Raw genomic sequence first — 24062 nt, forward strand, 5'->3', positions numbered from 1 at the left:
TCCCCATAACCCTTGATCCTCTTGACAATCAAGAACATATGTTATCTTAAATTTACTCAATGACCTAGCCTCCACAGCCTTCTGTGGCAGTGAATTCCATAGATTTGTCATTATCTCACTGAAGAAGTTTCTCCTTCTCTCCATTCTAAAAGGGCTTCTCTTTAATCTAAGGCTGTGCCCTTGGGTCTTAGTCTTTCCTAGCAATGGAAACATCTTTCCAACATCCACTCCACCCAGGCCATTCAGTATACTGTAAGCTTCAATTAGCTCCCCCCTCATCCTTCTAAACACCATTGAGTATAGACCCAGAGTCTTCAAATGTTCTTCATATGCTAAGCTTTTCATTCCTGGGATCATTCTCATGAACCTCCTCTGAACACACTCCAGGGCCAGTACATTCTTCCTGAGATATGGGGTCTAAAACTGCATACAATGTTCTAATTGTGGTTTGACCAGAGCCTTATAGAGCCTCAGAAGTACATCCCTACTTTTGTATTCAAATCCTCTCAAAGTAAATACCAACATTGCAATTGCCTTCCTAACTACTGACTCAACCTGCAAATTTACCTTAAGAGAATCCTGGTCTAGAACTTCCAAGTGCCTTTGCACTTCAGACTTCTGAATTTTCTCCTCATTTAGAAAATAGTCCATGCTTCTATTCTTCTTACCATGACCTTAACGTCACCACATTGTACTCCATCTGCCACTTCTTTGCCCATTCTCGTCACCTGTTCAAATCCTTCTGCAGCCTCTCCACCTCCTCAATACTACTCAGCCCTCTACCTATTTTTGTATTGTCTGCAAACTTAGCCAGAATGCCCTCAGCTCCTTCATCTAGATTGTTAATATATAAAGTGAAAAGTTGCGGTCGCAATACTGACCCTTGCGGAACAGCACTTGTTGTCGGCTGCCATTCTGAGAAAGACCCTTTTATTCCCACTCTCTGCTTCCTGTCAGACAGTCAAGCTTCTATCCAAACTAGTACCTTGCCTCTGACACCATGGGTCCTTATCTTACTCAGTAGTCTACTGTGCAGCACCTTGTCAAAGATCTTCTTGAAGTCCAGGTAGATAATACCCATTGGCTCTCCTCGGTCTAATATGCTCATTACTTCCCCAAAGAATTTTAGCAGAGTTGTCAGGCATGACCTCCCCTTTTTGAAACCATGTTGACTTTGCCCTATTTTACCATACACTTCCAAGTATTCAGAAACCTCATCCTTCACAATGGACTCCAAAATCTTACCCATGACTAACTAGGCTAATCGGCCTTAAATTTTCCATCTTTTGCCTACTCTTCTTTTAAACCGGGGTATCATGTTAGCGATTTTCCAATCCTCTGGGACTCTCCCTGACTCTAGCAATTCCTGAAAGACACATCACTATCTCTTCAGCTATCTCCTTTGGAAGTCTGAGGCATAGTCCATCTGGTCCAGGTGATTTATCTACCTTTGCGCCATTCCAGTTTTCTAGGACCTTCTCCCTGATGATGGCCTTTGTTTGGCCATTGCTCTGGTTACACACATTAGAAAAATACCTGGAACCTGTTCCTGAAGCTGTTGTCTCTATGGCCTTACTTGAACTTCCTTTGATTAAAGGCTAAGCTATAACTTTAACACCTGGCAAATTATTAAGTGGCAAGTTGCATTCGTTTTTGCTGCACACAAATTGGTAGCCACATTTCCTACCCTGCAACGGTAGCTACTTCATGAAAATAACAATTGGCTTTACAGACTATATACCTATAATGTAAAAGAAATCTCAAGACTACAATTAAATTATTGCAAAAAGCAATTGGAAATTCCTTTGGAATTTCAATTGGAAATCTAGCCTTCCTATAAGGCAAGGTACTGGGTGGCACATAAAGTAAGCAGACATTGTAATTTTGTTTATTGAAGTAGCTTCACAGATTCTGATTAAATCATCTGATTATATGGACATACATGAATCATAGAAGTCTACAGCACAGATAGTGAGGGAGGGGGAGAGAGAGGGTGAAGGGGAGAGGGTAAAGGGAGGGGAGTGGTGGGTGGAGAGGGTGAATGGAGGGGAGAGAGGGTGAAGGGAGGGGAGTGGGGAGAGAGGGTGAATGGGAGAGGGTTAAGGGAGGGGAGCGGGAGGGGGGAGAGGGTGAAGGGGAGAGGGTAAAGGGAGGGAATGATGAGAGACAAAAGTGATTGAGGCTGACAGAGTGTACCTTCTCCCATTGTGGTAGTTACAAACTAGAATGATCATGGAGTTATTGACAATTCCCAGTGATCAGTCTTTATCACCAAGTCTACAACAGATGTAGATTTAAAGTGAGAACCCCACCCCCCCCCAGTAGATTTTAAACTATTTTACCAAATCGAAATGCAAAATGGTCAGTGAAGAAGGTTACCTCAGATTACAACAGGATCTTGACCAGATGGGCCAATGGGCTGAGAAGTGGCAGATGGAGTTTAATTCAGATAAATGTGAGGTGCTGCATTTTGGGAAAGCAAATCTTAGCAGGACGTATACACTTAATGGTAAGGTCCTAGGGAGTGTTGCTGAACAAAAAGACCTTGGAGTGCAGGTTCATAGCTCCTTGAAAGTGGAGTCACAGGTAGATAGGATAGTGAAGAAGGTGTTTGGTATGCTTTCTTTTATTGGTCAGAGTATTGAGTACAGGAGTTGGGAGATCATGTTGCAGCAGTACAGGACATTGGTTAGGCCACTGTTGGAAAGATGTGGTGAAACCTGACAGGGTTCAGAAAAGATTTACAAGGATGTTGCCAAGGTTGGAGGATTTGAGCTATGGGGAGAGGCTGAACAGGCTGGGGCTGTTTTCCCTGGAGCATCGGAGGTTGAGGGGTGACCTTATAGAGGTTTACAAAATTACGAGGGGACATGGATAGGATGAATAGACAAAGTCTTTTCCCCCTGGGGTGGGGGAGTCCAGAACTGGAGGGCATGGGTTTGGGTGAGAGGGGAAGGACGTGGAAGGGATCTAAGGGGCAACGTTTTGGCGCGGGGATGGTGTGTGTGTGGAGTGAGCTGCCAGAGGAGGTGGTGGAGGCCAGTGCAATTGCAACATTTAGAAGGCATATGGATGGGTATATGAATAGGAAGGATTTGAAGGGATATGGGCCAGGTGCTGGCAAGTGGGGCTAGATCGGGTTGGGATATCTGGTCAGCATGGGCAGGTTGGACCGAAGGGTCTGTTTCCATGCTGTACATCTCTATGACTCTATTACTCTATAGACCCTTTAGCTGGTCAGAAGCTACTACCTAATTATTCTAATCTCATTTTGCAGCACTTAACCAATAGCCTTGTATGCCTTGGCATTACAAGCGCCTATCTAAATATTCATTACATGTAAACAGGCTTTCTGCTTCTGCCATCCTAAAAGGCAGTGAGCTCCAGATTCCTATCATCCTCAGAGTGAAGAGTTTTCTTCATATCCCCTCTAAACCACCTGATCCTTTCCTTATTGATCCCTCCACCAAGAGGTGAAGTCCTTCCTGTCCTTCCTAACTTCATATATCTTAATCACATTCCCTTTTGGTCTCTTCTGCTCCAAGGAAAATAATCCCAGTCTATCCAATCTCTTCATAACCGGCAATATTCTGGTAAATCTCCTCTGCATTCTATCCAGTGCAATCACATGTAATGTGGATTCCCCCCTATTATATGGATTCCAGAACTGCACACAAGGTCAATTGGAAAGTTGGGTGGAGAAATGGCAGATAGAGTTTAATCCAGACAAGTGTGAGATAATGCATTTTGGAAAGTCAAATGCAAGAGGTAATATACCATAAATGACAGGACCCTTAGAACACTGACATACTGAGGGATCTTGGGGTGCAAGTCCATAGCTCCCTGAAAGTGGTAGCACAAATGGATTAGGTGGTACAGAAGGTACACTGCATGCTTGCTTCATCAGTCGAGACATTGAGTATAAAATTTGGCAAGTCAAATTGCAACGGTATAAAACTTGAATTAGATAACATTTAGAGTATTGTGTGCAATTCTGGTCATCATGTTATTGGAAAGATGTGGAAGCTTTGGTGAGGGTGCAAAAGAGGTTTAGTAGGATGTTGCCTGATTTGGTATAGGTATAGATGTTGGACAAACTTTGTTTTTGCTAGAGCATCAGAGGCTGAGGAGTTACCTGATAAAATTATTAGAGGCATGGATTGGTTGGATAGTCAGAGGCTTTTTCTCAGGGAAATATCAAAGACCGGGAAGCATAGGTTTAAGGTGAGAGGAGGAATATTTAAAGGAAATATGCCTTATATATAAACTAATACCAGCTGCCTGAACAAGGTCCATATCCCTTGATTTCCTGCTTTTTAAAAAACTTTTTTCAACACAGAGGATGATAGGTGGCTGGAACATGCTGCCGGAAGCAGATATACCAATACTTAACAAACTCTTAGACAGACACATGAACAGGCAGGGAATAGAGAGGTATGGACTATGTGCAGGCAGATGGGGTTAATTTGGAATGGCAACCAAATCAATGGAGACATGATGTGGAGGTGCAGGTGTTGGACTAGGGTAGACAATCAGAAATTAACCAACACCAAATTATAGTCTGACAAGTTTATTTGAAATCACAAGCTTTCAGAGCACTGCCCCTTCATTAGGTGAAGAGCAGAGAAGCACACAGGCACAGACCATATAGTCACAGAGACAATGAAAAGATAATTCCAGGTAATTAAGAGTGTCAACAGACAAATACAAATGGTGAGAGTGGAGTGCTGACAGGCTGAATAACAAGTGAAGAGATGACCTATAAGCCAAACAACTAAGGCAGAGAGATAATTGCAAAAAAAATCAAAAATGAGATGATACTAGAGACAAACCAAATGCCTGGAATAACATGATAGGTATCAGAGTCACATAACGAGGGTCTAACCATGGTAACAAGCAATCAAAAACTGTACAAACTATTTAAGGTAGAAAGATAATAACAAGTTATCAAGGCACGGTGGAAGATTTTACAATGAAGATACGGTAGGTCGAAGGGCCTAATCCTGTTCTATATAGTACTCCAGTTGTGACCTAACCAAAATTTTATACAGCTTTAGCATAACTTCCATGGAGTTCAATTCTATGACTTGGCTAATAAAGGCAAATAGGCCATATGCCTTCTTGTCACTTTATCCATCTGTCCTGCTATTTTAAGGGATCAGTGGACATGTATACCAAGGTCCCTCTGATCCTTGGTGCTTCCCAGGGTGCTACCATTCACCATGTGTTCTTTCACCTTGTTTGTCTTGTCCAAGCACATTATCGCATTTGTCACTGATCAGCCCATTTATATTCTTCTGTAATCTAAGGCTACGCTCCTCACTATTAACCACCTTGCCAACTTTTGCATCAACAAATGATCAACCTTTCTGCGTTCATGTCAAATCATTAAGATATGCCACAGATAGGTTCCCAACACTGATCCCTGTAGATCTCCATTGGATACAGACTTCCATTCACAAAAACACCCCTCAACCATCACCCTCTGCTTCCTTCCACTCAAGCTATTATTGGAATCAACTAGTCAAATTTTCTGGATCCCATGGGTTCTTATCTTGTAGACAGTCTCCATGCAGGACCTTATCAAATACCTTGCTGAAGTCTAAGTAGACTACATCAAATTCATTGCTCTCATCAACCACTTTATGGCATGGTGGCTCAGTGGTTAGCACTGCTGCCTCACAGCACCAGGTTCAATTCCTGTCCTGGGTGACTGTCTGTGTGGAGTTTGCACTTTCTCTCTGTGTGGGTTTCCTCCCACGATCCAAAGATGTGCAGGCCAGGTGAATTGGCTATGCTAAAGTGCCCATAGTGTTAGATTAGATTAGATTACATACAGTGTGTAAGTAGGCCCTTCAGCCCAGCAAGTCCACACTAACCCTCCGAAGAGCAACCTACCCAGACCCATTTCCCTACATTTACCCCTTCACCTAACACAATGGACAATTTAGCATGGCCAATTCACCTAACCTGCACAGTTTTTGGACTGTGGGAGGAAACCCACGCAGACACGGGGAAAATGTGCAAACTCCACACAGACAGTCACCTAAGGCTGAAATTGAACCCGGGTCTCTGGCGCTGTGAGGCAAGAGTCCTAACCACTGTGCCGCCCCCTGCAGTAGCCAGAGGGAAATGCTTCTGGGTGGGTTGCTCTTCGGAAGGTCGGTGTGGACTTGTTGGGCCAAAGGGCTTGCTTCCATGCTGTAGGGAATCTAAACTAAACACACCTGGTCATCTCTTCAAAAATTTAAATCGCTTGTCAGACATGACCTCCACCTAACAGAACCATGCTATTCTTCATTAATCCCTGTCTCTCCCAGTACAGACTAATTCTACAACCTAGAGAATTGCTTCCAATAGTTTTCGCACCAGTGATTAGTCTGATTGGCCTGTAGTTTCCAGGTTTATCCCTTTTTCAATAATGGTACCACATTAGCTTGCCTCCATTCTCTGTCACCTCTCCTGTGGCCAGAAAAGAAGTTTTCTCTTGCCTCACTAGATAGCCTGGGATATATTTAATTTTAGGCTTTTAAGCTTGTCAGACCACTCAAAAATTCCTACTTATGCTAATTTCTTTAAGTACATCTCAATCCTTTTCCCTGATTTCCATACCCACATCATCCCTCTCACTAGTGAACATTGACATTCATTTAGAGCCCTCCCTGCTTCATATCTGTTACCAGAACAGTACAGCACAGGATTGACCCCACTGCTCACTATGTCTGTGCTGACCATGATGCCATTCTAAACTAATTCCAGCTGCCGGAATATGGTCCATATCCCTTGATTCCCTGTTTTTTAGTGTTTGTGTTCAAATGCCTCTTAAATTGTTGTTATTGTATCTGGTTCTACAACCTCCCTGGCTGCGCATTCCAGGCTCCTATCACCCCTCTGAGCAAAAAACTTTCTTCATGCATCTTTTAACGTTCCCCCTCTCACCTTAAACCTATGGATCCTAGTACTGGACATCTTCCAGCTTTTCACACAAATTACCACTGTGACCCTTAATGGACCCTACTCATTCCCTAGCTTTTTCATTTCATCTTTAATGTATAGTGAAACATTTTAGGATTTTCCTTTATTTTACCTGTGGTATCACTTTATGCACCTTTTCTACTCTGCTTATTTCCTTTTTAATTGCCACCCCTACACATTCTGTACCCCTGTAGGGTTTCTGCTGTTTTGGCAAAACTTTGTACTGAGCAAAGTTCTCTCTCAAATATACCATTCAGAGCACACAATTCCAACAATTGTTAGGTAGCAGCATTCAATTATGGCAGAGCCTTCTGCAAGGTTTCCAATAGATCACTCAGGAAAATTCAGAGGTTACTGAAAATGAATTTCAAGAATACAGTGAATTGGAGGAGGGCAAATTGGGTACAGCTGCTATTAACTGTGCTGCTCAAGGAAGTTGAACTACTCAGGTTTTGTGCAGTGAGAACTCAGAAGTTCTACAGAAATTGAGTAGCTTTAATCATTGAGGCAGTTCATGACAGAGCAGCATTCGAGAGGGAGTATCAAGTCCAGCTGAGCCAAAGTGAAAAACTGCAATCCCTTGAGAAATTTAAGAACTCACCATGTCATTAATGGGCAAAGAATTACTGCAAAATCTGTGATCATATCAGCTATTTGATACATGCTGTGAGGTTCTAGATTATATTTACCATGTGTTAACTTTGGATATTAACAATAAGTTGCATACATGTTGTAGATTGTATGACTGTTCTAACTTGTAAAATGTTGTTGTTTGCTCAAGACTTGAATTTTGTGGCTTTCTTCTCTTTGTAAGTCCCCAGGGTCTTACCTTTTGTTATTCTTTAAAAATTAAAGGTTACACGTCCCGAATGAGATCATAACATAACTTGGCGCTCTCATCCAAGATCTTAACAAATATAGAATACTTTATTGAGGGAGTTTCAAAGTGAAAAATTGATTACAGCAAAGGCTTCAAAAGATTAAAAGCTGTAAAAGATAACAATACGAGGCTTCAGCTAGCAGTCAGAACATTGCACAGTGATTAATGATTAAAACATGCAGCATTCAGGTTACAATTTCAGACAAAGACAGGAAGTTACAGGCTAAACTAACACATCAGATGCAGATATTAGCAATCAAACCTGCTCACAGCCTGTTAATCTTTTTTTTACACAGCAAGTCACGACTGAGCAACCCCCTAGTTAAGATGATAAGAGTCAGTCCCATCCTCTCTGATGGGAACCTGGGATCAAACAGAAGACACTGACACTCTCCCACTGTTGCTGACAACATGATTGTTGAAATCACTCTAGTCAGAAGAGCAACCTCATACTTCAGCAATTTTCCATCTTTTTTTGTCATAAGCTGGTAGATTCCTCAATGGTACAGCCCAATCAGGGCATATGCGCAGGGATTCTCATTGCTCAATTGATGCTGGCACACTGCATTCCCAATCATACTACTCGCCAGTAATCACTTTTTGCATTCCATTTCTATTTATTCAACCAGTGATTTCTCATTGTTTTAATGTTTGGTGTCAATATTTTAAAAAGTTAAAAATAACTCTTTTCTTCAGCTGAAATTTGTTGCTTGCTTACTGCAAATGGCATGTGCTTGCAGCACAGAAGGTTTAGTATGTCATACTCTGTTAAAGTGGATGCACAGACAGTGTGCAATTGTACTCTCAAAGAAATACACAGCCATGCTTAGTGTACAGACAAACAAGAACACAATCAATTTCACTTAATGAAATTTTCGATTCCAGCTGTCTTCTCTGTTCCAGAAAGCCTTGGCGCAATTAGCAGTATCAAGAAATCCTTGGAGTTCATTCAACAAAACACCTTTACTGGATACCACAATTAAATATGTAAACAGGGTTTTTGTCATTCTGCAATGGCTGACTGAAATGAATACAGCTGACAACAGAATGTGCACTTAACTCTAATTCATGGTCAGGCTGAATTTTAACACCTCTCACAATCGACTGACTTGCTGTGTAGTACAATTGTTCTAATTCCTCTCCAAAATTTGCATTTCTTTTTGTTTTGAAATGGACTGATTTGTACAGCCAGGATCTGATATGCTAATAACACACTATCTGTCATTCCCCCACCCCTCCTTTCTTGGACTATCAAAGGTGACTACACACACTCATCCCCAAACCAGACTTTACTGATTAAAAACAGATTAAAAATCCTTTGGGATCCAACAAAGGTCAGGCACTGAATGGAAGTATATGTCCAGGGACATTAGGTGTTAGTAGAATGTTGAATAAGGACTGTCCAGTCTTAGTCTCTGAAACTGGTAGGCTGTCAAACGTGAACGGTTTAGCAGTTCATCGGATCTGGTACCTCCAGCCACTCGAGATGCAGCAGGACTCTGGAACATAAGCATAAAACACAACTGTTACTGGTTCAACCACTTCTTTACAGAAAATACAAAACAACAGTATTTGCCAATACAAGAAATGCTTTGTATTCCTATTTCCCTACTCACTATGTTTCCTAATTACGTTCACTCAATTCCCTTCTAAATTAATTAAAAGACTTAGTTTCAATCAACTTCAGGAATGCAATTCTACTCTCTGTGTGACGAATTAAGTAAAAGGTGTTGTTCTGCACTTAAGGATAAATGTATTTGGAGTTTTAAAGATTAAGAAGAGAGTTGAGAAAGTTAATCTGAGCAAATAGTTCATTGAAAGGATTTAAATGTGAAGGCACACAACTTAGAGGAACAGCCAGAAAAAGATTACTCACTTTCACATAAAGGGCATTTGAATTGTAAATCAATGAAAAGTCATTAAAAGAGGCAGATCAAGGAGTTCAAAAAGGTACGGCATGGAGGTAGTTATGCAGAATAGAGATCCTTTAAGGCAGGAGCAATGCCTGTAGTATCCACCCAGCGGAGTTAAATATCAAGGCAAAACCCTGAGGAGATCTTTCTGCACAAAAGCTGAATAATATTTGATGTCTTCCAACACCCTTTGTTTACTGTCATTATTCAGTCACAGATCACCAGTGCTAAGCACTACCAGGAACAGATGTCAGTTTTACAGGATCTTACCAGGTTGGGCAGGTTTGGGCCCAGTGGAGAGGAAATCTTTTTGGCCTCCACTGTGCTGCGCAGGTCCAGGGTGTTTGCAATAGGAGTGGTGGAGGGCAAGGTATTCCTCCAGCCCAAAAGGCAGTGCTATAAGAGTCAAGACAGTCAAAGATTAGACTCTCAACAATATAATCATCTATATGCTGACAATGTATATGGGGCTACCAGATTGGTCCTTCCAGCACCAATCACAAAGTGGCTAAGTCTTCTCTTCTAAATTCTGATCAGTGTAGCTCCATACTGCTAAATTTTACATATTTTTGATACAAGATACCATTTTTGAGTTAACAGTTCTTTATGCTTATTTCATGGTAAACATCAAATATTTTTATTGAATTAAACTGCTTGCATTCTCAAGTTAAACACTAAATAATATATGTTAAAAAAACCCCACACTAATAGTGCTAATAAAGCTGTGTGGAAAACTGGATTTCCAAACAAGACTCACATGGAATCAACATTCAGCACACTCCAGACTTACAGCCTAAGTAGTCATGATTTAGAGATGCTGGTGTTGGACTGGGGTGGACAAAGTTAAAAATCACACAACACCAGGTAGTCCAACAGGTTTAATTGGAAGCACTTGCTCCAAAAGCTAGTGTGCTTCCAATTAAACCTATTGGATTATAACCTGGTGTTGTGTGATTTTTAACTGTGTACAGCCTAAGTGTGTTTGATATCTCTCCAGGCTAGAACAGTGCTGTTAGGAATGCTAATAATTATAATGTGAACTCCCAACCTGTTACTGGAATTGCTGGATTATCTAAGGGAGACATGTGAATAAGTTATGAAAAGCATGTGGATGGACAAATTCTGCGATGTTTATTTTCCTTTATTTCCTCTTCCACCTTTGCTCCAGTTTAGGCATCTTGCACTACCTATTTTGTTCTTTCAAATTTCCACTCCTGTTTCTCTTTCTCTTCCTTCACAAGGTTTTCCCATAATCTCTTTCCTTCTGATCCCTCTCTGCAGTTTTCTTTTACAGCACTTGTCTTTTATGCCTGCAGGAATTACGCTGCTGATTAGTGACTATGCAAGGCGGGGAACAAATAATCAAGGAATGAAGGCCATTTTTATAATGAAAATACAGTTGCAGCAAACCAATCACTTTGGTGGACTCCTGAGGTGTGGTTTGACAAGGATGACACTGTCAACTAGGAGGCAGCTCAGCTCCTGACTTCATTACAGCAAAAAAGTTCAAACATGGACAAAAGCGCTGAATTCCAGAAGTGAGGTGAGAGCAACTACCACCAACATCAAGGCAACAACTGACGGAGTGTGGCATTAAGAAGCCTTGGCAAAAGGGAAATCAAAGAAAATCTGGGGTAATCTCTCCACTGATAAGAGTCATACCTAGCACAAAGAAAGATTATTATGGTTATTGGAAGCCAATCATTTCAGCCTCAGGACATTGCAGTAGAAGTTTCCCAAGGCAATATCCTTGGCCCAACCACCTTTCAACTGCTCCATCAATTACCTTCCATCCATCATTAGACTGATTGGCACTCCACTCACCACCTCAACATTCACTCCCCTCAACACTGAGGGAGGTACAATGGTAGCAGTTTGTACCACTTATGAGAGACACTGTGGTAACTCATCAAAGCTTCCAAAAGCACTGTCCAAAACCATAACCTCTACCAACTGGATAAGGGTAGCAAATGCATGGGAACACCACAACTTGAAAACTCCCCTCCAAGCCACACACCATCCTGATTTGGAACTGTACTGGGTCAATACATTCAGACTCAAATGTTGGGCCCACTGCTGTTCGTCATTTTTATAAATGACCTGGATGAGGGCTTAGAAGGGTGGGTGAGTAAATTTGTGGACGACACTAAGGACGATGGAGTTGTGGATAGTGACGAAGGATGTAGTAGGTTGCAGAGAGACATAGATAGGATGCAGAGCTGGGTTGAGAGGTGGCAAATGGAGTTTAATGTGGACAAGTGTGAGGTGATACACTTTGGCCGGAGTAATCGGAATGCAAAGTACTGGGGCTAATGGTAGGACTCTTGGGAGCGCAGATGAGCAGAGAGATCTCAGTGTCCATGTGCACAGATCCCTGCAAGTTGCCACCCAGATTGACAGGATTGTTAAGAAGGCATACAGTGTTTTGGCCTTTATTAATAGAGGGATTGAGTTCCGGAACCAGGAGGTTACGCTGCAGCTGTACAAAGCTCTGGTACGGTCATACTTGGAGTATTGTGTACAGTTCTGGTCACTGCATTATAAGAAGGATGTGGAAGCTTTGGAAAGGGTGCAGAGGAGATTTACGAGGATGTTGGCTGGTATGGAAGGAATGTTTTATGAGGAAAAGCTGAGGGCCTTGAGGCTGTTCTTGTTTGAGAGAAGAATGTTGAGAGGTGACTTAATAGAGACATACAAGACAATCAGAGGGTTAGATAGGGTGGAGAGGGAGAGCCTTTTTCCAAGTATGGGAACGGCAAATACGAGGGGACACAACTCTAAAGTGAGGGAAGATAGGTCTAAGACAGATTCAGAGGTAGTTTCTTTACTCAGAGTAATAAGGGTATGGAATGCTTTGCCTGCATCGGTAGTAGATTCGCCAATTTTAAGTGCATTCAAGTCGTCATTGGACAGGCAAATGGACGTACATGGAATGGGTTTCAGATTAGTATGACAGGGCAGCGCAACATCGAGGGCCGAAGGGCCTGTACTGCGCTGTAATGTTCTATGTTCTAACAGCACTATGGTTCAAGAAGGCAAATCACCACAACATTCTCAAGGATAAATAAAGATGGTCTATAAATGTTGGCCTAGCCAATGATACCCACATCCCATGAATACATTTTTTAAAACGTGGGGACGTTTGCTGATGATTGCACAATGTTCAGAACCATTCACATTTCCTCAGATACTGAAGCAATCCATATTCATACGTAACAAGATCTGGACAAAATTCAGGCTTGGGCTGATAAATAACAAATGACATTTGCGCCATACAAGTGTCAGGTTATGACCACCTCCAAACAGAGAATCTAAAAATTTTCCCATGACAGTAATTGGCATGATAATCACTGATATCCCCATTATCAACATCCTAATGGTTATTGGATGAAATGGAATTAAACCAATACTATCGGGGCTGAGATTTCAGAGGTATCTCTCAAAACAGTACTGATATTTGCTTGAACTTTGTGTTGAAATGTGAAAGACTTACTGAAGGTAATGACAGACTGTCTGTGGGATCAAAGCTCTTCCTACGGTGTGGCTTATATTTGTGTGGAGGAAGCAGGGTTGATCTAGGGATGCTGACTCTGAAAGTAACACAAACAAACACAGAGATAAGAACTTACAGATGCTGGTCATAAATGACACCTGTAAATTCCACTTTGCAGTACAGAGAGCAACTATCAGAGTCATGAATAAAATTTGTAACACATGCCACACGTGCCAAGACATCATAATGACGGGCTTCAGAACATCATCCACTGTTTCCTATTGCCTTCAAGAAGAAACATTAGCCAACAGTGAATTTTTTTCCAGAAAATCAATGTGCAGAAAAAATCATTTCATTATCTCTTTTGCTGAAGAAAGAAAAAGAGAGTGTATGTGTGTGGTGTTTTGTAGATATTTAGAGGGACTAGCATTTATACTTTTATATTATTGATTGTGTATGCTAACCAATTATTACATCAGCAAATACATTTTGCTTTGATAATAATTCAGTTAATGAGTTCACTAAGATACCTGCTTGATAAGATTTTTTTACTTACAACTGATAAAGATAAGGTATTTAATCGGTTAACTCCATAACTAAAACAAAACATTTTTAGTTTCTGTTGTGACCCTTGGAATAGTGGGACTGCAGCAACAGTGTGCTCCTCCAGCCTCAGCCATCACATTAACACAATAATTAGGATATATTAAGTACAAAGTACTCACAGACTAATATATTATCAGGAAGGCCTGAACTACAATGTATATAGTAGCCCTTGACCTACTCTTGCTCTTAGGTCTTATGTTCCTGATCCCTTTCTGAATTATTGACGTGTCATTTATCAACAACCATCTTTTTCATTTTCATTTTACTCTCAAGAGACTTGGTCATCCAGTCACATGGCTTAGCAAGATTTTCCTTTCCACATCCTGTCAAGTCTGTACTTTTACATGTTCTCAATGAAATTCTCCTATTGCTCAATTTCCTGTTTTATCTGTCAATCATAATTTCCAATCTACCTGGACCAGATTCCTTTTCAACTCACAGAAATTTATTTCATTAAAGTATCTTCATCTTAAGCACACCTTGCTCTTTTCTATAACTATACTTAAGACATTAATAAACAGATAATAGATTTACACTAAAACTCCACCATAAAGCAACAGAGAACTCTGCACACTGCAGATCCACCTGCATTATTGTCACAACCTCTTCCCGTTTATTAACATTGCCATTCACTTGTAAACAAAAGAGAAATTAAAACATCATAGAATCCCTACAGTGTGGATCAGGCTATTCGGCCCATCAAGTCCACACAGACTGTCTGAACAGTATCCAACCCAGACCTACCCTCCTACGCTACTCCTGTCACCTTGCATTTCCCAGGACTAATCCATCTAACCTGCACACCCCTGGACACTATGGGCAATTTAGCATAGCGAATCCACCTAATCTGCACATCTTTGGACTGTGGAAAGAAACTAGAGCACCCAGAGGAAACCCACACAGACACAGAGAAATGTGGAAACTCCACACAGACAGTTGTCCAAGGGTGGAATCAAACCCAGGTCCCTGGCAATCAGTGCTAATCACTGAGCCATCGTACTGCACTAAAATGCTTTACTGTGTAGTAGAACTGCAGCACATCCACACCATCCCACAACATTCTGTAGAAGATTCCTTTGTTGACCTACCAACCATTGATGAACTTAAGTGGGCCTTCCAACACATGAAAAGCAACAAAGCTTGTGGGCCAGATGATATATCACCTGAGGTCTACTGTGCAGTAGTTCTTGGCTGGCATCCTGACTCTAACAGTCCATCCTGTTTATGGGATAGACGGGACATGTCCAGGGATTTCAAGAATGTGACCATTGTGACTAATTATTAAAAAAGGAGGGATAAATCCGATTGTGGAAACTATGTACACGATAGAAATCCCTCTATTCCCCTGAACCATATTTATCCTTTCAGAAGAGTTCTTCCCTGAAGACCCAACGTGGCACCTGACAATCTTGGTACTGCTGATGTGTTTGTTTGCAGTTAGCTAGATCCAGTAAAAATGTTGGGAGCAAAATCTACAATTTGCTTTCCAACTCCTCAGTCCAGACAGTGGGAGAATCTATACAAGTCAACCCACACCCCAAAACAAGAACTGCACACCAACCTGCCACCAGAAGATTGCAAGCTCCTCTTAGCAACAAGTAGCACTAAAAGAGTGAATATTCATGGATGTAGGTTTGCTCGCTGAGCTCGAAGCTTCATGTTCAGATGTTTCGTCACCATACTAGGTAACATCTTCAGTTAGCCTCCGGACGAAGCATTGCTGATGATTCCTGCTTTCTATTTATACGTTTGGGTTTCTTTGCGTTGGTGATGTCATTTCCTGTTCTTTTTCTCGGAGTGGTAAATTGGGTCCAAGACAATGTGTTTGTTGATAAAGTTCCGGTTGGAATGCCATGCTTCTAGAATTCTCGTGTGCATCTCTGTTTGGCTTGCTCTAGGATGGATGTGTTGTCCCAGTTGAAGTGGTGTCCTGCCTCATCTGTATGTAAGGATATTAGTGAGAGGGTCATGTTGTTTTGTGGCTAGTTGATGTTCATGTATTCTGGTGGCTAGTTTTCTGCCTGAATGTTCAATGTAGTGTTTGTTACAGTCCTTGCACAGTATTTTGTAAATGACATTAGTTTTGATTGTTGTCTGTATAGGGTCTTTCAAGTTCATTAGCTGCTGTTTTTGTGTGTTAGTTGGTTTGTGGGCTACCATGATGCCAAGGGGACTGAGTAGCCTGGCTGTTATTTCTGAGATGTCTTTGATGTAGGGGAGAATGGTTAGGGTTTCTGGACAGTGTTCTGTCTGCTTGTTTGGGTTTGTTGCTGAGAAATATGTGGACTGTGTTCATTGGGGACCCGTTCTTTCTGAATACACTGCATAGGTGATTTTCCTCTGCTCTGCGTAGGTCTTCTGTGCTGCAGTGTATGAGAGCTCGTTGGAATAATGTTCTGATGCAGCTTTGTTTGTGGATGTTGGAATGACTGCTTCTGTAGTTCAATATTTGGTCCGTATATGTTGTTTTCCTGTAGATGCTGGTTTGAAATTCCCCATTGGCTGTTCGCTCCACTGTAGAATGGACAGTTTGTTGTTGTTTTCCTCTTTAATGAATTTTATGCCAGTAAGGGTATTACTGTTGGTCTTGAAGGTTTCCTCTAATTTGTTTTGTTTAGTGATGACAAAGATGTCATCCATGTAGTGGACCCAAAGTTGGGTTGGATGGTTGGCAGAGCTATTTGTTTGAGTCTCTGCATTACTGTCTCTTCTAAGAACCCCAGGAAATGACATCACCCTCTGGAAACCCTCAGGAAATGACATCACCAATCCAAAGGAACCCAAACATATAAAAAATCAGGAATCATCAGCAATGCTTTGACCGGAGGCTCACTGAAGATGTTACCTAGTATGGTGACAAAACGTTTGAACATGCTCAGCGAGTGAACCTACATCCAGAACCTCAACCTGAGCTACAAATCTTCTCAAAACCCGCTAAGTGAATATTCATGTCAAAAAATTTAATTATACTGAAGCAGCACTTCAAGTTTCTGGTAGTCACTTTTTACAATAGTCTCCTGTTAAGAATTGTACTGATTTCTATATCTCTTGGTGCTTTTGTAAGCTTGAAACAGAAACATTTCCAAAATTTCATTTTTGGTAAAGCTGTGTTTAATGTGAATAAATAATAATTTTTGTGGCTTCAAACTAAGTTCATGTTGATAAAATTAACAAAGAAAAATGCAGTATGTTCCATTCTTTTCTAATTCTGTGGTTTTACTTTTTTATGTATACGCATACAAACAGTAGAATGATTCTCAGAATAATTGGGAACAATTTCCAAAGTAAAATTGGCAAAGGTGTGGAGTAAATTCCCAAATCATACATATTTTGTGGTAATTGGGTACACTTATCCAACGTTTCTCCCTAGAAAGGTACTCAAGGAGTTCAGATGGAGATATAGATCCAACCTGTACTCTATTAATCATGAATTTAAGATATGAAATCGACAGACTGCAATGAAAATATTACTACTGCTAGTGTTCCACCAGTCCTTAACTAACCTACATGTTCAGAGAATGTGCCCACCTCATTATTGCTGAGCATTGGTTCAATACTTACGTCAGGCTTTGAACCGCTGACAGAACAACTGTCAATCTCTGAAGTCAGTCTGAATACGCTCAATATACACCAATACAGTGCACATTAGCCTGTGTATACTTTGTACTTAATGCATCCTAAGTATTTAATTCATATTAAAGTTCTTATATTGTACCATTTTGGAGTGCAAAGGCTGGAAATTGTATGGATGTATACAAAATCTTTGCCAAGGCATTGGTGAGGTCAAGCCTGTGCGCTGGGCAACTGCTATCAAAAAACACAATCTTGCTTATAATGTGGTTTCAAGATATGGACTGCATTACAGTAGGGGTCTCGATGTAAATCTTTCATCTGCACACAATTCCTATCAACTTTTGCTATTGTAAATTCTTATGGTTACATTTATAGCAGAAACTGTCTGTCTATGGATGTATGTTGCTCTGTAATTACACACCGACTGGGTGGCCTTTGGTACCATATTCAATTATAACCAGACAAACAAATCATATGAACATTAAAATAAGAACAGATATATATGTTTACAACGGGACCTGAATTATATCTATAACATGATCTAATTGTCTCTGGCTTCTAACATCACTTCATCTGAAAAACGCCAGAGCCTAAAAATTACTGAGAGCAAAAACATAAACCTGGAGTCTCACTAGAATCAGACTCCATTGTCTTCTGAAATTTTCTAAACTGTGTGCACCTACATTAGTTTGTGCCTCAGACATTTGTCTGCTGATTTATAAAAAACTTTATGTTTAAAATTTAAATTCACGCAGTGAGTTTAAACAGAAATTTGATGCATGCAGCAATGAAAAGAATACTACCTGATATAAGCTGGTTCCTCCAGAGTGTGCGGCTGCTTAGCCTTAGGAGTTTTACAAACAGGACAAGGTGCTGCTGGTTCCAGTGGGACAGCAAATAGACGTTTATTAACACGGTAAGAGTGAGTGCCTGAAACAATCACAGTCATGAGTTCGAGCATACATTATCTTGAACCAATGCAGGATTGACAATTAGCAAAATCATTGCAACAGATCAGTATGCATTATGGACAATGTACAGAGCTGCTGAGCAGTTTTACCAACAGCTTTGTTATAAAGATTTCCCTGCAAGTGGGATCAACAGTCACTATCAGACATTACAGCTTCTGTGGCATCACATTCAGTTTCTGAAATTTGTTCATGTGATTTGAGAAACATTGGCAATTTAATGCCTGTCTCCAGACAGCCCGAGAGGTTGAGGAGTCCTACCCCCTCTTCTCTTGAAAGTACTGACTCTCTCTTGGGTTCAGTGCCCCTTTTCCTGTGAAGGTGCTGCCTCTCACTTGGGTTCAGTTCCTCTTTGTTCCAAAAGGCACATATTTCCAATGACATTCACTTCCCCTCTAACCAGAAGATAAGGTTAGAAAGCAAAATAAAAATTGCATTTTTATAGCATCTTTCACAGCCATTGGACGTCTCAAAGCAGTTTACAGCCAACGAAGTACCACTGAACTGCAGTCACTTTTGGAACAAAAATTAAAATATTCTAATTTAGTATTAGTTCCACAAATACCAGACATTAGCCAACCACCACTACTTACCAAAACAGCCTACCTTCAAGTGCCATGAGTTAATATCAGCAAAGTGTCAGCACACAATTTAACAATAGCAGCAAACTTGATGCTGTTATAACACATGACGTAAACAAGCACTGAAATGTGATCAGGAGCAGGAATTCTGGCTCAATTATTCTCCCGAATATAGACATGATTAGTTGTAGGAGAAAGTGAGGACTGTAGATGCTGGAGATCAGTGCTGAAAATTGTGTTGCTGGAAAAGCGCAGCAGGTCAAGCAGCATCCAAGGAGCAGGAGAATCGATGTTTCGGGCATAAGCCCTTCTTGAGGAATGAGGAAGGTGTGCCAAGCAGGCTAAGATAAAAGGTAGGGAGGAGGGACTTGGGGGAGGGGCGTTGGGAATGCTTCCTCATTTCCCCTCCCCCCACCTTATCTCAGTCCCAACCCTCGGACTCAGCACCGCCTTCTTGACCCGCAATCTTCTTCCCAACCTCACCGCCCCCACCCCCTCTCCGGCCTATCGCCCTCACCTTAACCTCCTTCCACCTATCGCATTCCCAACGCCCCTCCCCCAAATCCGTCCTCCATACCTTTTATCTTAGCCTGCTTGGCATACCTTCCTCATTCCTGATGATTAGTTGTAGCTCTTATAACACAGGCAATGAACTGTAGGTAAAGAATAACGTTCTGGATTCCACAACACATAGCACCTTTATCCACTGAGCTCTCAGTAGACCAAACTGCTACAACCATTACAACATATTTTAAACATAATCTCCATCAGAGTGATAACTTACATTGATGAACATGATGGTCGATATCAAGCTTCTCCTGACCTGTGGACTGAAAATCAAGATCCTCTGCTCTGAAAAAAGTGAGAGTAAGATTAATATCCAATCACTATTGCAAGTGGGTCACCAGATTGTAAGGTTTCTTTGTGCATGATATCTGGCAAAACAAAAACAGAGTTCTGCTGAATCGCTCCACAGTTGATACTTAAGACAGTTTCAGTTTAGACTGACTTCCTCCAGCATACATAATTTCTCCAATAGCATCATCTCACACTTACTCCATGTATTCCTGGTGCACACATTCATCCTTGTTCACCCGTCGGAAGTCCTGCAGGTCCAAAAAATACTGCTCTGATTTTTCTGACATTGGCGAGTTAATGTCCATCAGACCTGCGAGCATATAGCAATCAAATATCAATGCTCTGGTACACTGAAGGACTGATCAGCATGCCAGGAGAAATGAAAAGTGAAACAGATAGGGCAAAAGAAGGTCACTTGAAAAACAAAGGCCTGCTTCTCAGCCCAAATGGGCAGTTAAAGCTACAAGCCAATTACAGCACTTTACCTGCTATCCAATCATAACCCAGAAAGGGTTGCACTGCCTGAACCTGTGCCCTAAGGCTGGACTCCTCTTTCGGAGACAGGAATGTGACATGACCCATATCCACCTAAAAATTAAACAGAAAATTCTAACAGTCTGAAATGTATTTACCAACAGCAAGTAGACATTAAACATCAGAGTCAAAACGTGTGATACTAGAAAGGTCAGCAGGTCAGGCAGTGTCCGAGGAGCAGGAGAGTCTACATTTCGGACATAAGCTCTTCATCAGGAATCAAGACCATATGCCTGATCTATTGTGCTTTTCCAACTCCACACTTTTCCACTCTGATCTCCAGCATCTGCAGTCCTCACTTCCTTCTAGGCATTAGATATCAGCTCACATCCCCTCTGCCAGTGATCGCTGATGCAGACATCAGCATACACCATGTACCTGACATGGATAGGTTTAGAGAATAGAAAGACAGCAATTTACAGAAACAAATCAGAATGCCAGACAAGACAATACACAGATACTTGTTTAAGAAGCACATCAGCCCTACCCCAGTCGTGTAATGGGTCCTGTACCACATCCACTCTGGCTCTGTCACTGTTCCTGTATATGGACCACCCTTCTCTGGCTCTGTTACTGTTCCTGCACCTGGACAAGACCACTCCGTCTCTCTCACTGCACCCCATCACTCTGGTTCTCGCTGTTCCTGGAACCCTGCCATTCTGGCTCCGTCAATGTTCCTGTACCATGTCACTTTGCCAGCAATGCAGTTGATTACCAACAACCCAGTATAACTCCAATTATAGACAAAGAAACTAACTCAACAGATATTCTTGGTGTTAAAATGCCAAACATGGAAAACCTCAAGCAACAGAATATCAGTTGTAAATCAGGGAAGCCTCCTACCTTTGCCACCTTATCATGAGATTCTAAAAGGATTGGTTTTGGCTTCAGAATGTCTCTGATAAATCGCTCTCTCTGTCGATCATTACCCTCATCCAACAGTTGTTCTACATAAAGTGGTGGCTCCAGCTTGGACCTTGGCTTTGGGTCTTCACTGAAGTTCTGTAGGAAATGAGAATGATGCCTGGGTCTGCTTCCCTTAAAGTTGGTTTCATCCCTACAAAGCTGTCCTGAAGCAGGGTACACAGACTCTCTCATTAACCTTGGTGCAGTGGGGGGCTTGGTAAAAGGAGTTGAGCATTTAAAATCTTTTGACACATAGCAATCAGTCAGCAACTTGCAAGGGGTGCTTCTGGGTCTGGCCTCTGGCTTCAGATTATTCCATTCACAGTCTAGTGTCTCCACTGCATTGAGGTGACCTTTAGGTGACATACCAATTGATAAAGAACAGTTCTGTTCCATGTTAGGAATCACCCGGGCTTCACTCCCAAGTAACCAGTCTGACTGCTCCATGCCTGCTCCATCTCCAGCACCAATGGTCCAGCCTTGCTTTCTGCCTCTGTGTGCCAATGGAAAGGATAGTGCAGCTCGAGATGCTTCCCTTCTCTTTTGGGACTCAGTCAGAACCATCTCATTGGGCTGCTGTGAATTATCTTCACTCATGTCTGGACCTGGCAGTTCTGAATGAGCCTGGTCCTTCAAATTGGGATTCTTTAGGGAATTTCCACGTTTTTGCTGAAAAAGATCATAATATTGATATTGATCAGAATGGGGGCCATTGAGAACAAAAGGCTAGAACCAACCTTGAACATTGCACTCATAGCTTGCATTCAAATCCAGCTCTCAGGTAGAGTGGCACAATCACAAATGCAAACTGAAAAATGTAATTCAAATTAAGCAGCTCTACATTCAATTATTTGACAGCCTGATAAAGAACCTGAAAGGTAGCTAATAAGATATCAAAGAACATCACAACAATATCCTTTTGGGTTAAAGCATGTTGTTAGGCTAATTTATTTAACATTTGCAGGGAGCCAAATATGTGGAATTCTTTTTCACAGAGGGCTGTAGGGGTTGAATCATTGCATATAATCAAAACTGAGATAGATAAGTTTTTATTCAATAAGGGAATCCTTATTGGAGTTATGTGGAAAATGCAGGAAAGTGGAGATAAGGATTAGTCATGATCTCACTGTGGACTCAATAGGCCAAATAGCCTACTTAATGTACATTTATAAAGTGTCTTTAGCATTGCAAAACATCCCAAGGAACTTCAGAGACATTATTAAACAATATATGATATTGAGTCACACAAGGACAGATGTCTAAATCCAATCTGCACTAAATATCTACCTCTGTACTCCTGTTATTGCAGTCCCCTTGGTAATCTGTAGAAGCTCTGCTCTGCATTGACTTGATGGCAGTTCGACAGGGTCCATCACAACTCTCACGGGGCACAAGCACATTCCATGGAATCTTTAACTGCTTTAGCTTCAGCTTCTGCAGCAGATATTTGTTCTGATCTCGAAGAGACTGCAGATAGTCAGAGTGTGACATCTTCCAATAGTTAACTCAACAGTTGCTGCAAATAAGGACAGAAAAACCTTCAATTTATATAGCTATCTTCATGAGGTTCGATAGTGCTTTACAGCCAGCAAAATCTTTGAAGTTATTATTGTTGTAATGTTGAAAACTTGGAAGCCAATTTGTACACAACAACGTCTGATAGATAGTAATGTGATAACGTCCGAGAAATTTGCTTTTTCGGATGTTGACTGCAGATTAAATATTTTTTTTGGGACACCAAGAAATAAGACCCTCACTTTTGAGAGACAATGGTCACTGGATCCAAAATATTCACTTTTTTTTCACCACAGATGCTACCAGACCCAGCAATTTCTGTTTTGAGAGTCAGAAGTGGAGTTCTGGTTTAAAGTCTCTGCACCCCTGACAGCGTAGCCTTCCCTCAGCACCACACTGGAAGTTTCAGCCTGAACTTTAACACTTGAGGCTGTTTTTTTTCAAAAGATGTTTTCTGATCAACTTATTCAGAGATTTCATTACACACCTCTGTAATAGGTGGGAATTAAAAATTCCTGGTTCAGAAGTGAGGACACTACGACGGTGCCAGAACACTGCACTGGGATTTCAACTCAGCTTTCGAACTAAGAAAGTAGGATGCTGTTGGACATCCGTTAGGGATAGATCATCAAAGAACAAGTCCATAAAGTCCCAGTGCGAGTAAAGTACCGAGTGCTCGGAATAGGGAATCTGAAAAATTGCCCCAGGAACGATAGTGAAAGGACAGCAAGAGATAGAAATGTCCCATGGAAAAAGAGCCCTCACTGCCTGCCGCAGAGTCGAAGGTTGTCTGGTACCATCACCTCAGACACTCTGGCCGCACTCAGCCCGAAGTCTCCCCCGAGACACGGGGCGCCGCCATTCTCCGAACCGTTTTTTTTCCCGCTGTTGTCCCCTCGCCGAGAGCGGCCGCTGATTGGTCGGATGCCTCGGCGGTTGGGACCTGACGTTCTCGCTGATAGGTCAGCCTATCTGTCTGTCACCGAGCTCCAACTCCCTATTGGTTTGTTCACAAAATGAGCCGTACCTATTCATGAGTGACATATAGATAGGAACAGGTTAGGTCCAAGCATGAGAGGTGTGGTGACCTATGTGTAACATTGGGAATGTGTAATCTGAATGCACGTCCAGACCTAGCCAGTGCAGCACAGGCTAGGTTACTCTAACAAGCATAATTTCTCCGTAGGGTTTTTTTTAAAAAGAAAACAGTAGGTGTCAGTGTCCAGGATTGTGTCCCCTATCCATATTCCAAACTCTACC

The 24062-nt window shown here is 41.6% G+C and overlaps 1 protein-coding gene across 4 annotated transcripts; it reads right to left on the reverse strand.

Moving 5' to 3' along the window:
• Positions 1 to 7640: 7640 nt before the first annotated feature.
• On the reverse strand, positions 7641 to 24008 carry miip (migration and invasion inhibitory protein). Of its 4 annotated transcripts, none has more exons than XM_087980453.1 (10): positions 23606 to 24001; positions 22575 to 22803; positions 21225 to 21956; positions 20333 to 20435; positions 20046 to 20157; positions 19774 to 19841; positions 18244 to 18370; positions 13262 to 13358; positions 10039 to 10164; positions 7641 to 9354 (listed from the first exon to the last, which is right to left on the reverse strand). In XM_087980453.1, exons 2-10 carry the CDS (start codon positions 22776 to 22778, stop codon positions 9232 to 9234), a joined length of 1692 nt encoding a protein of 563 aa, XP_087836579.1. In that variant the 5' UTR covers positions 22779 to 22803; positions 23606 to 24001; the 3' UTR covers positions 7641 to 9231. The 4 variants fall into 4 exon arrangements, with proteins under 4 accessions (XP_087836579.1, XP_087836577.1, XP_087836578.1 ...); XM_087980451.1 differs by having other exon boundaries at positions 23568 to 24001; XM_087980452.1 differs by having other exon boundaries at positions 23290 to 24001.
• Positions 24009 to 24062: the final 54 nt, after the last annotated feature.

The sequence above is a fragment of the Chiloscyllium plagiosum genome, unplaced genomic scaffold (assembly GCF_037043375.1).
Source record: "Chiloscyllium plagiosum isolate Xiang-an unplaced genomic scaffold, Cpla_swu_hap1 HiC_scaffold_37, whole genome shotgun sequence".
Classification (NCBI taxonomy): Eukaryota; Metazoa; Chordata; class Chondrichthyes; order Orectolobiformes; family Hemiscylliidae; genus Chiloscyllium; species Chiloscyllium plagiosum.